Source organism: Macrobrachium nipponense, chromosome 40 (genome assembly GCF_015104395.2).
Source record: "Macrobrachium nipponense isolate FS-2020 chromosome 40, ASM1510439v2, whole genome shotgun sequence".
NCBI classification, from domain to species: Eukaryota; Metazoa; Arthropoda; class Malacostraca; order Decapoda; family Palaemonidae; genus Macrobrachium; species Macrobrachium nipponense.
Genome location: NC_061101.1, coordinates 19,689,204 through 19,711,171, shown reverse-complemented (window position 1 = coordinate 19,711,171; position 21,968 = coordinate 19,689,204). Strand labels below are relative to the sequence as shown.

General features: G+C 38.4%; 1 protein-coding gene across 5 annotated transcripts in view; it reads left to right on the top strand.

Moving 5' to 3' along the window:
* Positions 1–21,968, top strand: part of LOC135211969 (uncharacterized) — a 244,100-nt gene that overhangs the window by 43,780 nt on the left and 178,352 nt on the right. For 3 of the 5 annotated variants that reach the window (XM_064245227.1, XM_064245229.1, XM_064245224.1), the window contains exon 2: positions 13,044–13,733. The exons of 1 other annotated variant lie outside the window; for it this stretch is intronic. In XM_064245227.1, coding sequence (XP_064101297.1) covers positions 13,707–13,733 — 27 coding nt within the window. In that variant the 5' untranslated portion in view covers positions 13,044–13,706. Of the gene's footprint in view, positions 1–13,043; positions 13,987–21,968 lie in introns of all 5 variants that reach the window. One more of the 5 variants, XM_064245228.1, reaches the window with a different exon arrangement.

Below are 21,968 nucleotides of genomic sequence, written 5' to 3'. Positions count from 1 at the left end.
CTCTCTCTCTCTCTCTCTCTCTCTCTCTCTCTCTCTCTCTCTCTCTCTCTCTCTCTCTCCAATGATGTACCGTAGGAGCCATTTCAGCGACGCTAACACAGGGCGTAATTCTAACTCGATCTGGCACCTATAGTATCCAGTCCAGAAGTCGAATGTAACATCAGTGCTTTCAATAATCCAATAATTGCAATTAGGAAGAGGGCCTCGACGAGGTAATCCCAACCCCCCTGGCGAAGTGGAACCGATAATGATGAGGCAGGTATTTTCTCTCTCTCTCTCTCTCTCTCTCTCTCTCTCTCTCTCTCTCTCTCAGTAGTTTTTATTCCCCCATCGTTGGTGTTGCTATTTTATCTTTTTGTTATTCGTCAACGACAGTTTTTACCTTATATCTTGCATATAAGCTATTTCACTTTTGTTATTCGTCAACGACACTTTTTACTTTATATCTTGCATATAAGCTGTTTAACTTTTGTTATTCGTCATTGACAGCTTTACCTTATATCTTGCATATTATTTTGTGATTTTTAGAAATTTATGTCCTTTTCTTCTAACAAGCGATTTAACCTGTTCCACTTGGAATGATTTTGGGTCCTTGTATAAGTTGTGTATGAGGCTGCTGATCCCGTTTTTTTATTTTTTATTTTTTTCTCTCCGATCGTGGGAGTTTTCTGACTGTAGGTCTTCTTATCATGTTTTTTTCTGATCGTGCGTTTTTGTAGTGTTTGTTTTTTTCTGATCGTGCGTTTTTGTAGTGTTTTTTTTCTGATAGTGGTTTTTTATCATGTTTTTTTCTTTGATCGTGGTTTTTTCGCTGATTGTGGTTTTTTTCTGATCGTGGGTTTTTCTGAGATCTTGGTTTTTTCTTTGATCGTGGTTTTTTTTCGCTGATTGTGGGTTTTTTCTGATCGTGGGTTTTTCTGAGATCTTGGTTTTTTCTTTGATCGAGGTTTTTTTCGCTGATTATGGGTTTTTTTCTGATCGTGGGTTTTTCTGAGATCTTGTTTTTTTCTTTGATCGTGGTTTTTTCGGTGATTGTGGTTTTTTATCGTGGTTTTTTCTGTGATCGTGGGTTTTTTCTTTGGTTGTGGGTTTTTTTTCTGGTTGTGAAGTTTTTTGAAGTTCTGGAGGTCTCAGGTTTCTGAGATATTGATTTGGGATTGTGAACAACCAATTTAAGATTACAGGGATTCTCATTTGCACAATGCGTTGGTTATATGTTATTTGTCCTGTGTGAAGCACTGTATTATTATTATTATTATTATTATTATTATTATTATTATTATTATTATTATTATTATTATTATTAACCAGATTTTATTTTCATGGCTTTGGCTTTGTAAAGTTGTGTTTCATATTTTCTTGCATAATGAACAGCTTGAGTTCCAGCGACTTCATACAGTTGTTGAAATGTATTTCTGTTGCAATGTTGTGAATGTGATTATTATTATTATTATTATTATTATTATTATTATTATTATTATTATTGAAAGTAATGGCTATTTCAGCCGCGTATAGAAATTTCTCTATTCTTATTACTGACTTTTTTTTCTGTACTCAGATTGGCTATTAAACGCCAAATTGTTGATTCATTGTAAAAAAAAAAAAGAAACATGGTGTGTGTCGATATCTATTCAGTTTTGATAAATACCACATTTTTTACATAAATCCCCCATCGGCCGTTTTTATAACCAATTTGAGTACAGAAGAAAAGTTAGTTAAAGGAAGAATAGAGAAACTTGTACAGTAAAAGGAAGAATAGAGAAACTTGTACACAAAATAAACGCGGCTAAAATAGCCATTATTTTCAATAAAACCTGTATTAATGAAGATCTTTTTCCACCATATTGTTATTATTGCTATTATTATATTATTATTATTATTATTATTATTATTATTATTATTATTATTATTATTATTATTATTATTATATATTGAGTAGATTTGACAGCACCAACAGTCTGCTCCGATCCACTGCCGTGATCATGCTCGGATGATACCGAGAGAAACGTTGGCCACTATATTAACTTATATTTTGACCTATTTGTTCATTTACTGTAACAAATAAATAAATTTGTAACCATTATCCCTGAAATTGACTCCTCCTGATGAGTAATATCGGCACAATACTCGCCAGTTGTAATAGCAGAGAGAAAGCTATTATTAGAAAAATAGAGAAGACTATTTTACAAGTTTAATGCAGCTGATGCAGCAATATCTTTCAATAAGGCTTATTATTATTATTATTATTATTATTATTATTATTATTATTATTATTATTATTATCATTATTATTGTAAGAGATCCGCAATAATTTAAAATGTTGCGAGTTCGTGTATAATAATAATTATTATTATTCAGAAGTTGAACCCTATTCGTATAGAGCAAACCCACGTGGGCCATCGACTTAAAGTGAAATTCAAGCTTCCAAAGAATATGATGTTCTTTTGGTAGAAGAAATAGTGCATCTTTTACTATCAAGGATGATGTATGATTAGCCCATATGGATCTCGAGTGCCAATCTTACTTAGCCGACCACGAGTATAACCCTTTCACACTATGTCGCACGTAAATGCGGCACGATGTCGCACGTAAATGCGGCCAGCAGTCGACTATTATCTGGAGGTGTCACATTCAACGCCCTTACTTCGGGTGGTAAACACTTCCCGCAGTGTCTTCAAAGGCTGGACTATGTCTTGGGATGTTTGTTCCTTTTAGAGGGAGCGTATAGTCTTAATATTTCCATTAGTTTAATAAATAATAATAATTATTATTTATCGGCACGTAATTTTCGTTATTACATCATGTTTATTTAGTTTTGAAATGTTTGTACACTTTGTTCAATTGATGCAGTCTTTCTTACTGATATTTTAAATATATGTGCACTTATGTATGATGTATTATATATATATTATATATATATATATATATATATATATATTATATATATATATATATATATATAATATATATATATTATATATATATATATATATATATATATATATATATGTATATATAATTATAAATAGTATCTATGTATTATTTTCGCATATATACTATATATATGATTGTGTATATGTATGTATATATATTTGTATTATGTGTATATATGATTATATAAAATCACACACATATATTTATATTTTTCTTTGTATATATATATAGGCTTGTTGTCCATCTTTGATTTTTTAAATTTTATTTTTGCATGTGAGAATTCTCCCTTGTGGAAGCTTACTGTTCAAATTCATGAATTATTAACGTGTTCCTTTATAACTGTTGGTCGTTACGAATCACATTATCATAATATTGATTTGAGTTACAATATGGATTTGGACTTAATGATGAACTATGTCCAATACCATTCCGGTTCCCTGATGAGTTCATTGCCGAGATAATTCCACAGTGTATATGAGGTTCGCCAGTCCCGAATATTCCCGTGACGGCAGATTCCGGAAATACAGTTTCAGCTTAGCTTTACAGGTCGGAAGTTGAATCTTTGAACGTATCGAAATATATCCTCGAGGTCTAGGCCAGTCCCTTACGACGCTCCTGATTGGCTGTTGATAAGCCAGTGACATGGCTGGAAACTCTGTCTCTCTCTAGAGAGATCACATAGGCAGGATGTATGTTCCATATCTCCTGAGATATACGTCTTTCAGGAGAGGTGGAACATAGATCCTACCCATGTAAACTCTCGAAAGAGACTGAGAGTTTCCAGCCCTGTCATTGGCTTATCAACAGCCAATCAGGAGCGTCGTAAGGGACTGGCCTAAACGTCAAATGCGCGGTTGATGTGAATAGGCTATAATTACATTGATCAACAGATTGCTATTCGGGATTAAGATGTGTAGTAGGTAGGGAAATCAATTTCCTCAAAATCATTAAGACAAAATCATTAGGACACTGAATGAACAGTGGAACCTGCTCCTAGAGATAAGTGAGCGCACGATGTCTCCTCGGATGGACTAATAAGTCTTTTAGGCATCCTGAAGGTCTCAGTGGCGTGGTCGGTATGGTGTTGGAGTACCACCTCGGTAGCCGGGAGTTCGATTCTCGGTCATTCCATTGAGGTGTGAGAGATGTGTATTTCCGGTGATAGAAGTTCACTCTCGACGTGGTTCGGAAGTCGCGTAAAGCCGTTGGTCCCGTTGCTGAATAACCACTGGTTCATGCAACGTAAAGACACCATTCAAACATTTGAGACATCCCAATCCTTGTAACTCCTTGTAGCACAGTGATGTAGGTCACCGCTACAACTCGTGAGAAAATGGTCCCAACATTTTTGGAAACTAATTTGGCGCTTGTCGATACTTCACAGAAGTACAACCCACGACCGTGAAATGGAAAGTTATACAAGGGAATGAAATCGCCCACAACGAGATGAGAGCGCCTCAGTGGCGTGATTGGTATGGTCTTGGCCTGCCACCTCGGTGGCAGCGAGTTAGATTCTCGGGTATCCCACTGAGGTGTGAGATATGTGTATTTCTGGTGATAGAAGTTCACTCTCGACGTGGTTCGGAAGTCACGTAAAGCCGTTGGTCCCATTGTTGAATAACCTCTGGTTCCATGGAACGTAAAAACACAATACAAACAAACAAACAAAGAAATGAGACTCATTCATGTCATTACAGCAGAGGCTACAGCAGATTCTTTACAGAAGTAACAATGAAATTGCTAAATCAATCTAAACATACAAATGACAAAACCCTGTGCACGGTTATGTTCATGTTATCAACAAGTAATAGGAAAGACGCCGTGTGGGTGAAATAATAGAACTAGAATATATGATGAGAGGAAACGTTGATTATTTTAGACAACGAAAGTCTGCAGTAAATGAGAAATGGTAGAGGAAGAGGAACGGAAAGAAAGCTTGTTCTTTGAACTTTGAAACAAGGTTTACAGACCAAGCCTATCGGCTATGAATACAAACCAGATTGAAACTACTACTACTCCTTCTCTCTCTCTCTCTCTCTCTCTCTCTCTCTCTCTCTCTCTCTCTCTCTCTCTCAGTTGTAATAAAAGCTAAGCCCTTGTAAACTGTTCTCTGGAAGTCTAAATCCCGTAAACGAATCAATGTCTGGAATTATCAAGCTATTCCGTAAATTCCCCGAGGCTTCCAAAGTTGATTTTCGTTCACATTGACGAGTAAAAGAGGGAATTCTGATAAGGAAAAAGTCATTTAAGCCGCATCGACAAATTATGTTTTAATGAGATGTATACATACATACATACATACATTCATTATATATATCTTTATATATATATTATATATATATACAAATTATTATATAATAAATATATATATACTATATATAATATATAATATAGATATATATATATATATATATATATATATTGATGGTAAATAAGCTAACGTTAGATGTCATCCTATTTAGATGAGGTCCCGTTATTAATTGTATTAATGCACGGAACAATTGTACGAGTGGTCCGGTTTAATATGAATATATATATATATATATATATATATATATATATATATAGTATATATATATATATACATACACATACACATACGAGCTTTCCAGGACTATCTGTCCTCATCGTATGTTAGTTAGACGATGAGGACAGATGGTCCTGGAAAAGTAGTAACTTTCTAGAAAATAAATATCTCCGTTGGATACCATCGTGGAGAGAGAGAGAGAGAGAGAGAGAGGAGAGAGAGAGAGAGAGAGAGAGAGAGAGAGAGAGAGATGCCAATCTGCTGCTTTGCGAGCGCTGTAAAAGGAGTGACTAGAACCCACTTGCCTTTCGTGCTCCCTAAAACCATTGTTGTGAGATGAGGCAACACAACTTTGTCACCTGGTGCCCGGCTCTAAGCCGACTCACTCAGGATGTGGTCTGTGCCTACTCACGTTGCATTCTTCAGCCGTACTCCAGTTTTCATTGATTGGGCTGGCGACTTTGACTTCCGCATGGCACTGGGTACACAATGAGCTGTATGTTTAGTTCTAGGAACATTACGTTAAAGGGTTTCCCATGGCCCCGGTTTCAAAGTGCTTAAGTCCAGGGACATACGTAAAGGGTTTCCATGGCAGTTTCAAAGCGCTTACAGTCTATGCGACATACGTACAAGGGTTCCCCATGGCGGTTCAAAGCGCTTAAGTCCAAAGGACATACGTAGAAGGGTCTTCCCATGGCGGTTTCCCAAAGCGCTTAAGTCTAGGACATACGTAAAATGGTTTTCCGTTAGCGGTTTGCAAAAGCGCGTTAAGTCTAGACATACGTAAAGGGTTTCCGTTAGTGGTTTCCAAAAAGCCGCTTTAAGTCCTAGGACATACTGGGTAAAGGGGCGTTTCCCAATTGGCGGTTTCAAAAGCGCTTAAGTCTAGGGACATACGTAAAGGGTTTCCAGGCCGGTTCAAAGCCCGCTTAAGTTTAGGACATACGTGAACGGGTTTCCCATTTGGCAATTTCAAAGCTCTTAAAGTCTAGGACATGCGTAAAGGGTTTCCATTAGCGGTTTCAAAGCGCTTAAGTCTAGGACATACGTAAATGGTTTCCGTTAGCGGTTTCAAAGCGCTTAAGTCTAGGACATACGTAAAGGGTTTCCATTAGCGGTATCGAAGCGCTGAATTCTAGGACATACTTAAACAACGCTGTATTCTTGTGCATACAGTTTTAAGTCTGTATATATATGCTATGTATGACTGTATGTTTAACTTCCTAGACTTTTTTATGTATCTGATCTCTGTGAATTATTTACTCAAAAACAACTATCAGTAGTCATTGGGTTTTCCCCGGAGGTATTCCTAAGTAAATCTCTTCTCAGTGGCGCATTTTTCTGTACATCCTTTTTGGTACAAAGTCCGAAGGCTGGCATTAAGTAACGTTGATTATTCGTTATTTGCAAGTATCTCAGAGAGAAGTTTCAAAAAATGGTAGATAAAGCTGCAGTTTGACGATTGAAGCGGCCGTGGTGGACTTTGATAAAGAGTCCTCTTAATTATTCTTTGTTTGTAGGAGGTGGAAACATTTCCTTTCGTGTGTTAGACGTTTTTCCTTGTTTTAATGAGCAGCGCCTCAGTGGCGTGATCGGCATGGTCTTGGCCTGCCACCTTGTTGGCCGCGAGTTCGATTCTCGGGCATAACACTGAGGGGTGAGTGATGTGTATTTTTAGTGATAGAAGTTCACTCTCGACGTGGTTCGGAGGTTACGTAAAGCTGTTAGTCTCATTGCTGAATAACCAATGGTTCCATGCAACGTAAAAACACCAAGCAAATCGTCCTATTGAGCAGATCACGTTGACCGAAAGCTTCAGTGACATTCAGAACATCCAGTTCTTATGCAAAATATTGGATATGAAGTTGGTGGGATTCTCACATGATTCATGTGATTGGTTTTTAATTTGCATTACATTAGATCGCATAGCTATGATTTAAATACGACTTTAAAATTACTTATCAATTCAATTGAGCTCATTTCAACTAGGCTACCACCGTCCCAAGGCAATTTTGCAGTCCATATTTTAGTCCTCCGTAAAAGAAAACTATCGAGATGGCTATTTGCCTGTCCGTCACCACTTTTTATATCCCCCTCAGATCTTAAAAACTGTTGAGGCTAGAGGGCTGCAAATTGGTATGTTAATCATCCACCCTCCAGGCATCAGACATACCAAATTGCAGCCCTCTAGCCTCGGTAGTTTTTATTTTATTTAAGATTAAAATTAGCCAAGATCGTGCCGCAACACAGGTCACCACGGCGCCGTGGCTGAGAGTTGCATACAGCATTATAAGCAGTACAGAAAACTCGATTGCGACGAAGAAACTTTGGCTCATTTGTCCTTGGTTTTTGTTTTACATAAGTTCATTCTAAGTTTTTTTTTTTTTTTTTTTTTTTTATAAATATAAAGAATTAAATTTCCGTATAAAACATTTTTATTTTAATCTCATTTTGACCTAGTTTGATCCGTTCCTCATACTCCAGCAGCTATCTGTCCGTCCTCTCGTTCAGCCACAACTAAGTTTTTGAAACAGAAATTGGAAGAGGGCGCTTTCCGACTCCGCTCTTTGGAAATAACATTTCGCTAAACTCCAGAGTTGATAAATGAATGGAAATGGGGAAGCTCTGCATTGTTCCATGGTCTTAGCTCTCTCTCTCTCTCTCTCTCTCTCTCTCTCGTAGGGGGAAAGTGGCGTCAATGCTCCTCATGCAGTGCAATGTAGGTATTAACTTAAGGTTCTTTGCAGCGTTCCTTCGGCCCCTAGCTGCAACTACTTTCATTCCCTTTACCGTACCTCCTTTCATATTCCCTTTCCTAACAGTTGATTCATAGTGCAATTGCGAGGCTTTCCTCCTGTTACACCTTTAAAACATTCTCACTTGTCAATTTCCTTTTCAGCGCTGAATGGCCTTAGTTGCCCCAGTGCTTGGCATTATTTCTAAGCCTAAAATAAATTGTCAATTCTCTCTCTCTCTCTCTCTCTCTCTCTCTCTCTCTCTCTCTCTCTCTCTGGTGGCATTTGTCTTGCGGCTAAAGCTGACTTCTTAGGCTTTGAATTCTGCAATAGATGTATATACGTTTGTGTTTCCAGAAACCGCTTTGAATTCTGCAATAGATTTGTGTTTCCAGAATTATTTCCAGAAATCGCTTTCCCGTCTAGATGACAGAGTGCGCTTTTGGGTGCAAGAATCTCTTAGATCGTTATGATTTGGTTTTGAAGGACGGTTTACGCTCTGCTCTATAGCATATTACGAAATAGCGGACGCCAAACATTCTTATGCTTTTTTTCCCACTTAGGTCTGGAGTGGAAACGGTGTTAGTGTTTTGTCTGTTTCTTAGGTAAGGGATATAAATGTCTTTAGGATAAAGTAAAAACATAGATATTCCTAAATGCCTTTTTGTCACATAGTAGAAATACCTGGAACGCAGTTTGATATATTGGAAGATATGCTCACTTAGTAATCTAGATTTTCTTATTTTTTCGGTTTTCTGTAAAGGAAAACTATTGTGGCGGTTTTGTCTGTCTGTCTGCCCTCTTGTTTTAGATTTAGCTGACCTTATGCCAGCACAGGCTCTTGCTCATAGAGCAGCCCGTAATTCGTCCGCCCTCAGATCTTAAAAACTACTGAGGCTAAAGGGCTGCAAACTGATATGTTGATCATCCACCCTCCAATCATCAAGCTTGCCAAATTGCAGCCCTCTACCCTCAGTAGTTTTTGTATTATTTAAGGTTAAAGTTAAACATAATCACGCTTCGGTAACGATATAGTAGGATAGGCCACCTCGAGACCATGGTTAAAATTTCATGGGCCGTGGTTCATACAGCATTATACCGAGACTACCGAAAGATAGATCTATTTTCGGCGGCCTTGATTATACGCTGTATCGGCTGTACAGAAAACTCCATTGCGCCGAAGAAACTTCGGAGCATTTTCTTTTTTTTTTAACAAGTGGATATGACTGTTGAGAATATGAGAACCAATTCAGACACCACAGAATTGAAAGATAATAGGAGTCGCTGGAATTACCAGCAAGATTCTTCAGTAGCATGGCGAGTGTGTGATTGAGTAGTTGCCCCCAGTGTGCTTAAGATATACCTGTATAAGTTAAAGTAAGTATATCTTAGTTTAACCAGACCACTGAGCTGATTAACAGCTCTCCTATGGGTGGCTCGAAGGATTAGATTTTTATTTACCTGGCCAGGAATCAATTGGTTACCTAGCAACGTGACCTATATCATATTGTAAGGGCTGAACCACATTATATCGAGAAATGAATTTCTAATCGTCAGAAATAAATTCCTCTCATTCCGCATTGGCACCAGCGAGGAGTGAACTCGGGCTACCAGATGGATAGGCGAGTACGCAACCCACTCGTCCATATCAGTATAAGGAAAAGGTTTTGAAGGAATGGGCGAAAGGAATAATTGTTTCGGTGAGCGAAGGGGCCGAGGCGTAATATATATGTAAATGTAATGTATATTATGTGTGTGTAGAAGTAGGTAAAAGTGAAAAAAAAAATGAAACAGTCTGGAAGGTGTCTTGAGAAAGGGATTGTTAAAAAAAGCAAAATAAAAAAAAAAAGTTTTATTTGATGTTTGAATTTGGTCTAATGCCTTTCCTTTGCTTTTTTTTATCATTAAACTGTATTCAAAACTGTTTATTTTTCAACAATACACTTTTACTTGAAGTTTTTTATATTTATTTTTTCAGCAATACTCTTTTACTTGAAGTTTTTTCTATACTTATTTTATTGCATGTCGTAACAAACGTTCTATTTGCAGCGTAAAACTTTCAGATCTTTTGCTTTAGTGCTATTCAAGAGATTTGAGTTTTTGATGAGTGCTTTTTTTGCTGTGTAATTAGATTGATCATTGTTGTTAATGCAACTACTAATTTCATTAGTATCATTATTTTTCTATCTCAGTCATCCTATTCGACTAGGTAGTATTTATAGTGTGGGGTTCCGGGTTGCATCCTGACCCCCTTAGGCTTAGAAGTCCATCACTTTTCTCACTATGTGCGCTGGCTCTGGTATCACGCCCTTCTGCATGAGTCCTGGAACTACTTCGGCATCTAATTTTTCCAGGTTCCTTTTCAGGGATCGTGCCTAGTGTTCCTTTGAATATGAGTACAGTTGCCACTGGCATATCCCATATCCTTCATACTTCTAATTTCAGGTCTTGATACTTATTATTTTTTTCTCTTTCTTTCTTATCTACTCTGCTGCGCCATGGTATTCCAACATCAATGAGTGATACTTTCTTCTTGATTTTGTCAACCAGCGTCAAGTTTGGTCTATTTGTACGTATCACCCTATCTGTTCTGATACCATAGTACTCTAGGATCTTTGCCTGCTCGTTTTCTATCACTCCCTCAGGTTGGTGTTCGTACCACTTATTACTGCAAGGTTAGCTGGTTTTCTTTGCAGAAAAAAACAAAAAAAAAAAAAAAAAAAAAAAAAAAACAGGCTCCAGTGGAGGGCTTTTGCTTCTGAATCATGCCTCTTTTTGTACTGGTTCTGTGCATGTGCCGGACAATCGCTTGTTATGTGGTTTATGGTCTCGTTATTATAATTATTGTTGTTGTTGTTGTTGTAAAATTGAAGATACCTTTGATATTTGTGAAAATGTGTATTTCCGCATCACATCAACATACTCGTCCTCTCGTACTATTCAGACGGTTGACAACTCGACTAGTTTGGGCGGGATTGACTTCTGTGGTTTCGTTGTGAGCCGAGACCTTGAACGAAGCATTCGGCGTTGAGCGTCTTTCATTCAGAACGCCTTAACAGTAGGTTTTAAAACGTTCTTGATCAACTTGACTGTCTTCACACTTCTGTTGCTGAATAACAGCCATTTCCGCATTTCTCCATTTCGGGTGAGTCCCCGTAGGCGGGTAGTGCCATCAGTGCACCACCGTAGGCGTTGCTAAAGGTTCTTTGCAGCGTCTCTTCAGCCCCTAGCTGCAGCCTCTTTCATTCATTTTCCTGTATCTCTGTTCATATTTCCTTTCTTTCACCAGACTTACCACCCTCTCTAACAATTGTTTCACAGTGCAACTGCGAGGTTTTCCTCCTGTTACGCCTTTCAGACCTTCTTACTGTCAATTCTCCTTTCAGCGCTGATGACCTCATAGGTCTCTGTGCTGGGCCATTGGCCTAAATTCTATGATCCTATCTAACCCATTTCGGGAAGCGACAACTAGAGAGCGATCGATCTTGGAGAACCTGTAGACTGCCGTTTTGTGGAGACTCAGATGTTTAAGAGCTGTTACTGTGATGAGAAGCTCTTGTTATCTGTTCTTTTCCCAGTTATTTGGCAATTCAGTGTACCTGATACAAATAACAAAAGACGAATAACAATATCAAGTTTAGTGAGTTTAGCAGTGAAGCATGAGGCAACAGTACATAGATATTTCATGATTTTCCCTCAGAAACAACTCTTATGGTCAGTAGCATGGAATATAGAATTTATAGGCCAAAGGCCAAGCGCTGGGACATTTGAGGCCATTCAGCGCTGGAAAGGAAATTAGAGTAGGTAGGTTTGAAAGGTGTAGCAAGTGGAAAACATGGCAGTTGCATTATGAAATAATCGTTAGGAGAGGGTGGATAGCAGGATGGAAGAGATATAATATGAAAGGGGGTACAGTAAAAGGAATGAAAGGGGTTGCAGCAATGGGTCGAAGTGTCTGCAAAGAACCTTTAGTAATGCCTACAGTGCATCGTATGAGGTGCACTGACGGCATTACACCCTCACGGGGCCTTACAGTCATCGATTTCAGTTCTGATCAACGTGGATTTAACGTCTGCTGTTCATAAATCTTGATTATTTTCCTGTTTATAAAGATGCCAGCTGTAAGGAGTAAATTCGGTTCATCAGAATTTCACTAAAAACAGTGATTTTCAAAACTCTGAGGTCTGAAGTGGGCACAGAAAGAGCACATGGGACTGCCTTAGTTTTTGCCTGGGTTGTATAGTCACTTATATAAGTTCATGGATGTCTCCGGGCGTAAAGCTGAATTCCATCCAACCCCTTTTTGGACAACAGGTCTATATAGTGACGTAAGACGGGCAGAGTTAGGTAGTTTAACATTTGGCCAGTTTCGCACATCAAGACACCTGTCATCCAGAAAGGGGTGAAATGGAAATCTCTCTCCAACACCCGGACATCCATGAACTTACATGAGTGACTGTACATCACAAGTAAATCAGCATATATATATATATATATATATATCTATATATACAGTATATATATACTATATCATATATATACATATATATATATATATATATATATATATATATATATATATATATATCTAAATATAATATATTATATATCATATAGTTGGTTTTATTGGTGTATTCTTGGACAATATATATTTGTGTTGTCTTAAACCTTGCAGTAGGACTTTAACAATTTATTTCATTTATATATTAATTTTTTGTCGTCGAATGATTGATGTCAATGTTTTAATTAATGAAATTATTTCCCCCTTTTCCCCGTGAGAGCTTTCTCGTTAGATCATTGATGTCAGTGCTTTTATTAATTAAAATTTTCTTCTTCTTCCCCTGCAGATGCTGACGTCAGGAGGGAAAACAAACCAGTTAAGCCAAACGTGACATGAAAGGTCAGCTTTATTTTGACCAAAAATAAAGTATGAAAACCCTGTTGGCATTTCAGTCCCGTCAAAAGTGCGAGTACTTTCATCAGCGCACAATTAACGACTTTATTTAATGTCCAACTGAAAAATATTTGACACTTTGATGATTGCAAATAAAAGCAAAAAAAGCTGGTGGGATAAAAATTTGCACGTTGGAAACGACAAGTGTGTGACAGTAAACTTTCGTAAGTGGGAGGAGCCCTTTTATGACTTAACAGCTCCATCCTCCACCTCCTCTTCCGTCAGCTTTAACGTGTTTGAGATTTCTTCCACGACTCCTGGACATTCCGCCCGGTTGCGGAACCACGTTAAGCGAACTTAGGCCATCAATAACGGCAAGACGGCTTCCAACACCCTACAATTTCAGCCCAGCAGACGTCACTGGCTCTCCAGAGTGCTGCCTGTTCACTCAATTAGACCCAGGAATTCCTTATCAGGGTCCCGCTTACAAGCATTCAAGCACGTGAAGAATTCGCGGCTGATATTCGGCGCGGCCGCCAATCGGAATAGGGCCTCTGTAGCGACGCCGCAGGGTCCGCCAGCCAATCAGAGCGGGGCTTCCGGATCCGCAGGGGAGATGTGGCTTGTTCAAACCCCGCAAGAAGTATGTGTGCAGGTCTTTGAGCAGTAGTGGCTAAGTGAGCAATAGAACCGAGATCAAAAAGTTCTCGTAGTGTTTATATAGTTAGATATCGCATCGAGTCGAGCCATTTGCGTCACGTGTTGAAGTGACTAAGTCTAGTAGAGTATTGCTCGGATTTGTGTAACGGGAGCTTGCCAGGCTAAAGAGTAAATTGTTCAAGTGTGCAGTAGTTCTAAGCTCTTGTTCAAGACAACACCGCCACCATTTGGAAGAGGTGAGTTCTTACTGCTTTTGAATTTCTGTCTTTTATCGGAGCTCATGTCTGTATTTTCGATGTCGTTAACTCTGGATTTTGATCGGCAAAACTTCAGAAGGGCAAGGTAGTTTATATTAGTGCTTGTAAGTAAGAGAATTGTCAATTATGTTGTAGGTTTGAGATCCTATATTTAACAACGAGTGAGTGGGTATCTAGTTTTACCATTCTGTTTTAGGTTTGAGGGTGATGTTTACGAATGAGATTTTAACAAATACACAATTATTTGTTATTATTATTATTTAAATTCTACGGTTAATGGTTGGAGATGATTTTATCCCCTAGACTGGATTTTCGTGGTCAATAGAGAAATGTCAATGACAGAAAGCATTTAAAAGTGGCCTTCCAAGTGAAAATATTAGAGGCAAACTTTTAAGTATTTCAAGAAATTTTTCGTCCTGAAGTGACATGAGAAAATATTGAACTCGGTTGCATGTTGATAATGTCCTACGTTTAATTTTAGATAATACCCCTTATAGCTTCCTTCAGCAATCATGTAGAGCTCGGGACGGAATATGATAATAAATCCAGTCCAGCTTCAAAACGAAATACCAAACAAGCTTAGGTAGATCTAGGTAACAACGCGTCGGGTAGTTTTTTTGGAAATTACAGTTTATAATAGTATTTGGGTTACGTATTTAGATTTTAACGTTATTTTTGGCGGGTCGACTGTAATTAACCCCCAAGGGGCTAGTACTACTAAGTACGGCGAAATACATTTGACGCCCCAATCCCTAGTGGCTGTCGAATTCGCGGGAGTCTTCCTTGCAGTCCGTGGGGAGTTATTGCCTAGAATTACCCAAGTTTATTCCTCTTTTATTAGTGTGTATATCTACCAAACTGTGTGCGCGTGCATTGTGCTTACCATTTATTATGTGTCATTGCACAAATAAAATGAATTACAGCAAACATGTATTCAGAAAGAAAGAGAAACAGAAGGAAGTTAGGTCGAGTATGCAAGTGACGGCACCAGCAGATGTATAGCTGAACTTTGGCAAAGTGGCCCGCCCCTCCATCATCCCCACGAGGTATAAAGTTCAAGGGAGTAACAGGTGCTCCCCGCCGAATAACTTCCTTATTCGGGTGATCGTTAGTTAATCCGAGTTTAATTTCGGCTTCCAGCCGCGAGCTTTGGAAAGGCAGGTGAATGCCCTACCCATCCGGGGTACAACACAGTTGGTCTATTTGCGACACTGTTATCCTTTGGTTTTGTAGAACCACGTCATGTGGATGGGGGATAGGGGAAGAGGATAAAAAGAAGTTCAGGTGCATAGGTAATCTGGATCTTAACTAGATAGTGACCCCAAAAGTGTTTTAACCCGGTATGTATCCACCTTTGCGGCTTGTTTTGTATAGTTGTTACAAAATATTGCATCAACAGAAAGATCTTTAAACAAATGATAACCTGATAACATTAGATAAACTCCACTCAGTCACGTATTTGCATTAAATATCAATCTTTATACAAATGTTAGTCGGTTGACACGGTTGGTAGGCCTGCTCCCATCTAAACATAATTAAATATTTCATAATGATTCGGACAAAATACTTAAAAACCTGCATAAAACAAGGTTTTTCAATGCAGTTTTAGTTTTCACTTGTGACAATAGATTCCAATTTTCCTATTATATGAAAATTTTCTCAAACTAATTATTGTATGGAAAATAAAAGATAAAAATGATCCGAACGATATATTTCGTAAAGTGATGCAATATTTCATAACGTTATTGTACAACCTCGTTGGGGTTTGACCGTATTAACATTAGCAAAAGACTGTCAATATCATAAAGATAATGACCCTAAAGAAATACTAGTCCTAGATAATGACACCCGTAAAGCTTTTGGTGGTCACTGTCTAGTGAAGTTCCGTTACTCTGGGGCTCTTGAAATGTCCCAAGTTAGCTTGTAGTCGTAATTTTGAAACTTGACTGAATTAATTAAAGCAGAAGTGGGTCATTACCGTAGTTAAGACGTTATATATTAAATAATGATTGATTATAGTATGTAATTATGCTTTTAGATATTACAGTTCTTTAGTAGTAATTAAGGTCGTTTTCATTCTTTAGTTTTCCGTACTGTAATATTTCCCAATATTCATGAACATTAGAATATTATAAGCGTAAGCCTCGATGCTTTCTGTAACGATGGTAATGATTTAATCGACCAATATGATATTTGTAATTTTAACCTCTCTCTCTCTCTCTCTGAGTTTCCTTTTGGGTTTCTGAAAATAGAATTCTTGTGCTGGCCTTGTCTGTCCGTCCGCACTTTTTCTGTCCGACCTCACATCTTTAAAACTACCGAGGCTAAATGACTGCAAGTATGTTGATGATAACCCACCCTCCAATCATCATACATACCAAATTGCAGCCCTATAGCCTCCGTAGTTTTCCTCTTTTTTTTAAATTTAAGGTTAAATTTAGCCATTATTGTGCTTATGGCAACGCAACAACGCAGGCCACCACGGCAGGTTGAGAGTTTCACGGGCCGCGGCTTATACAGCATTATACCGAGACCCCCCTGTTTTCGATGGCCTTGATTACGTACTCCACAGAAAACTCGATCGTTTCGGCGCATTTTTTACTTGTTTTAATTTAGTACGACGTCAGTACCCTAGGTTTTGTGACGCCAATTTTAGTAGCTCTCTCTCTCTCTCTCTCTCTCTCTCTCTCTCTCTCTCTCTCTCTCTCTCTCTCTCTCTGACGCCTGCCTAAATAACTCTGATAAATGTCAGGGGAAAGCAGTGCAATTTATTTACGCATTTAATTTGTTTATTTGCCCAGGCACATGGTCTCTTAAAGTCCGATGGGACGAAGCGCTCGGCGCAGTAATAAGTGTTACGTTCGAGTGGAAAATGCACAAATGCTTTTCGTTTTAAGCACGACTGTTATTTACCTCCGTTTCGAGTGATGGACCCTGTATATTAAAGCAACCCATTTATTTTTTTATGTCTGTCATCAGGAAGGAAGAGTGCCGAGCTGTGATATCTGTATTAAATGGAGTTGCGGAATCCGTTATTTATTTACGTAAAGGTCGCGAGTTATCGATGCTTGATAATTCAGCAGTTAATCATAAATAAAAATTCGTTGTTTAGACTTTTTGTGACGAAGGAAAAAGGCTTTTATTGGCCCTTGTTGGGAGATGCAACTGTTGTTGATAAAACGGCTGACATGCTGAAGTTAATAACATTGTAGTAACATTGTTGTCATTAAAAAATCCTCATAGTAGCACGAGTCTTCAAACGGAGAAACAAATCCAGAGTTATGTAAATCCACATTTACATAAATGTGGATTTGTTTCTCCATTGTTGTCATTAACACTTACGAGACTTCGGCTTCTTTTCTGGTGAAGCAGACGTTCGTCTCAGTCTCTTTTACAGAGTGAAAAAATTTAGATTTACATATATATTGTACACGTATTTACCATGTATTTTGCTTTACCAATGAATTGACTAACATTGACTCCTGAGTTGATGTTACATTAAACCCCATTTGGTAAAATGAATCACCGGAGATCTGGACTTTTTGAGGACGATTCGTTAGGTTCAGTGAAGTCAGTGGTATCTTTTACGCAGTTATATTTTATATTTCATGATAAAGTAAGTAAAATACATGGTACAATACGTGTGTGAAATCTCTCCTAGATAGTGACCCCGGGGGGGGGGGGGGGGGGGGGGGGGGGTGTCGTTATCTAGGACTAATATTTCTTGGGGTTTATTATCTTTATATGATATTTATAGTCTTGTTTGTTTTTAAGGTAATCTCCAAACGGGCTTGTACTAAATACGTTGCAAAGGTGGACTCGTACTCTGTTAAAACCTTTTGGGGGTCACCAGCTAGGAAAGATCTCATAATGTAAATTTTAAAGATTCCTGGGTTTTTGTGGACACCCACAAAGGCACTTTCTCATTCCCCTCTATATCAGTAGCGTATCTTGATTTGGTCAGATATGCCCTGCCCGTTCTCTACAAAAAAAAAAAAAAAAATATGAAGGACAGGATCAAGTTGTGATTGGGGAAAACACGTATTCTGGTCACCTGAGGAAACCTTTTCTGAGAGAGAGAGAGAGAGAGAGAGAGAGAGAGAGAGTCAAGCTAGGTATGGAGGAGTTTGTCCCATTCACCTGCGTGCTGATGACGCAGTTTTTGATGGTAAGACTGTGCTGGCAGCACTAGGCGTAGTGTGTGTGGATTCTCCTTTTATTGTACATGTCAGCAACAGCTGCAGAAAGCGAGGAAAAAGGAGGGAAGCCAAGTTGATTGGATTCGAGCTTTTTAAGGGCCCCAATTTTGTTTTTCCTTTTCAAGTCAAGACTGTTCAGCTGAATGATATCAGTAACCTCCTTCTTAGTCCATTGTTAGAACAGAATAAAATGTAGAATTTAGGCCAAAGGCCAAGTGCTGGAACCTATGAGGTCATTCAGCGCTGAGAGGGAAATTGACAGCAAGGAGGTTTTTGAAAGGTTTAACAGGACGAAAACGTCACAGTTACCCAATGAAAATAATGTTAGGAGAGTAAGATGGAAGAAAGAGATGATGAACGGAGGTACAGTAAAAGGAATGAAAGGGATTGCAGCTAACGGCCGAAGGGACGCTTCATAGACCCTTAAGTAATACCTGCTGTACACCAAGTGAACTCCACTGGTGGCACTATCCCCCCATCGGGGAAATCCATTGTTGAATATCAGTTTGGGTAAATACTGGGGAACGTCTTGTTACAGCTGACTTTGACAGTTTCTCATCCATAGGTTATTACTGTCAAATGAACATGAATTCAGAGATGACCTAATTAACGATGGTTTTTTTTTTATAGTGATTTAAAAATTCACTGTCTCAGTTTGTCAGCTTCGCGAGTCATAAGTGAAAAGATTACGTGAGAAAATGACAAGCTTCAGTTTTATACTTAAGGTCGAAAACCTATCTGAGGAACAAGAGTCGAAATACACTTGAATAAAGGAATCGAAGTGAACAAAATATCCTGTTGTGGGGGCGTGGGGTGGGGTTAGTACCTTTAGTGCGCGTCTTGCGATGCACTGTAGGCATTACTTAAGATTCTAATGCGGCGTGCCATCGACCCCTAGCTGCAACCCCTTTCGTTAATTTTACTGTACCTCTTTTCATATCCACTTTCTTCCATCTTACTTTCCCCCCTTTCCTAACAATTTTTTTAATTTTTTTTTATAATAGGGCAACTGCGAGGTTTTCCTCCAGTTACACCCTTCAAACGTTTACTGGCAATATCCGTTTCAGCGCTGAATGACCTTACTGGTCCCAGTGCTTGGCCTTAGACCTAAATCCAATATTCAGTTAAATTCAAGTGAACAAAATAACTATCAAAATCTGTCGAGGATTCTCTGGCTGCAAAACCCCTAATGGGCCATCATAGCAAAGACTTTGGGGGAGGAGAAGATTTGTATGCAAATTCACTCAGAACCGATCAGAGAGAGAGAGAGAGAGAGAGAGAGAGAGAGAGAGAGAGAGAGAGAGAGAGAGAGAGAGAGATGGTATGGATAGGACTCGGCCTCATATTGGATATAAAAGACTCATTATATAACTTTAAGAATCTGATGGATGGAATTTTTAGTAGGTCAACGGCCGCTCCGTTATTCTGAGGGGAGAACATTCCAGTATTCCAGAATATCTGAACAGAAATCGAATGTAGAGTTTAGGCAAACTGGTTTACGGTGTCTCTGGGAGAGCGTTCTTAGTCGATTATGTGTGTAAGAGAGAGGCATCATGCTACAAGTTAAACTGAATTTACATATTACTAAAACAAGTCCTCAGTCACATGCACGTACACAAAATGTAACGTTGATGTATGATATGTATATATAATTATATATACACTATCTACACACACATATATACATATACATGTAATCAGTATATATTAGAGTATATACATACATACATACATGCATACATATACTCATACGCTTACGAACTCATAATCATATTGATGAATGAATACCTGTTTTGGATTCCTGGATAAAGTTCGATTCTCCGCTCTGCCAATTCGGAACCAGAGGAATGTATTTCTAGTGATTAGAAATTCACTTCTCGATATAATGTGGTTCGGATCCCACAATAAGCTGTAGTATAGATCCCGTTCCTCAGTAACCAATTGGTTCCTAGCCGCGTAGAAAATATCGGATCCCACAGTAAGCTGTAGGTCCCGTTGCTAGGTGACCAATTGGTTCCTAGCCACGTAAAAAAATATCTAATCCTTCGGGCCATCCCTGGGAGAGCTGGTCATCAGGTCAGTAGCCTGGTTAAACTAAGATACTAGACTTGGATGGAGGATGATTTGAATCGCGTACGTAAATATGTAACGTAAAATTACACAGAAAGACTGTGTATGCAAACACCTCCCCCTAGATTTTTCTATTAAATATTTCGGATTCCGGTTTTAAGATGTGTGAGAGTTAATGTGCTGAGTCCTTGTCCTTCCAGCTTTTCAATTTTCTATAAAAGAAGACTATTGAGATGGCTATTTGTCTGTCCGTCCACATTTGATCTATCCGCGCCCAGATCTTCAAAACTATTAAGGCTTGAAAGCTGCAAAGTGTTATGTTGATCATCCAACCTCTAATCATCAAACATACCAAATTGCAGCCCTCTAGCCTCAGTAGTTTTTATTGTAAGATTAAAGTTAGCCATGATCGTCCTTCTAGTACCGCTATAGGTGCCGACAACACAGGCAAGCACCGGGCCTTGGCTGAAAGTTTCGTGGGCAGAGAGTTTCATAAAGTATTATACGCTGTACAGAAAACTCGATTGTGGCGAAGAAATTTCGACACCTTTTTACTTGTTTCTGGTTACATCGTATGTTTTGGATATATATTTTTTCATGTTTTATTTACATTTATATAAATTTTCTTGTGCATATTAGTGTTATTGTACAGGTAATAAGCCGTCTTAAATATTTTACGTTATTTTTTTTTTAATTTAGCGTAACTGCACCTAAAAGTGGTCGGCAACTTCTTATAGTATCATTAGATTTCATATTACTTGGTGATCTGGATGAAAGCTTTTTCTGTAACCAATATATCTCCCTCAATTACTTATTGTCTGTTAATATGTGGATGTATAGGTATTATATGAGAGTTGATATGATTATACAGCACATACTACATATATGTATATATATATATATATATATATATATATATATATATATATATATATTATATAGTATATATATGTGTGTGTGTGTGTGTGTGTGTATAATTGTCATATGAAACAACTTTTTAAAGTTATTTGTTCTTTAGTTTCCTTTTTTAATTTATCCCGGCGTCAATAACCTAGGTGTTGTGACGCCCGTTTCAGTAGCTATAATCAATCAATCTGTCGACTTAACGTCTGGAAATGAGTATCTGATAGCGCTATTTCATGTAAAATATGATGTATACCATATATTTTAACCAAGTTGGAACAAATCACGCAATATCAGAAGAAGCGGTTAATTAACCAACCTTTTCTAAAGACGAATATACTTGAAACTTGAAGTCAATAATAACAAACGCTTAAAGATTCCTGAGCACCTCAGTGGCGTGATCGGTATGGTCTTGACCAGCCACCTCTGTCGCCGCGAGTTCGATTCTCGGGCATTTCATTGAGGTGTGAGAGATGTGTATTTCCTGGTGATAGAAGTTCACTCTCGACGTGGTTCGGAAGTCGCGTAAAGTTCGTTGGTTTCGTTGCTGAATAACCATTGGTTCCATGCATCGTTAAAACACCATACAAACAAGCTTAAAGACTCCTTATGGGTAAGTCATTTGAACGGAACAGCCAGCCACTGGCGGTTTGGGTGAGTCATGTTGCATTCAACCGGTCGTCATCAAAGCTCACGCCCGTTATAAAAGAGTAGACTATAAACCCGGAGCTTCGCGACTGTGTGTAACTAACCGTAGGTCAGGACTTTTCTTAGTCTTGCCCCTCCCAT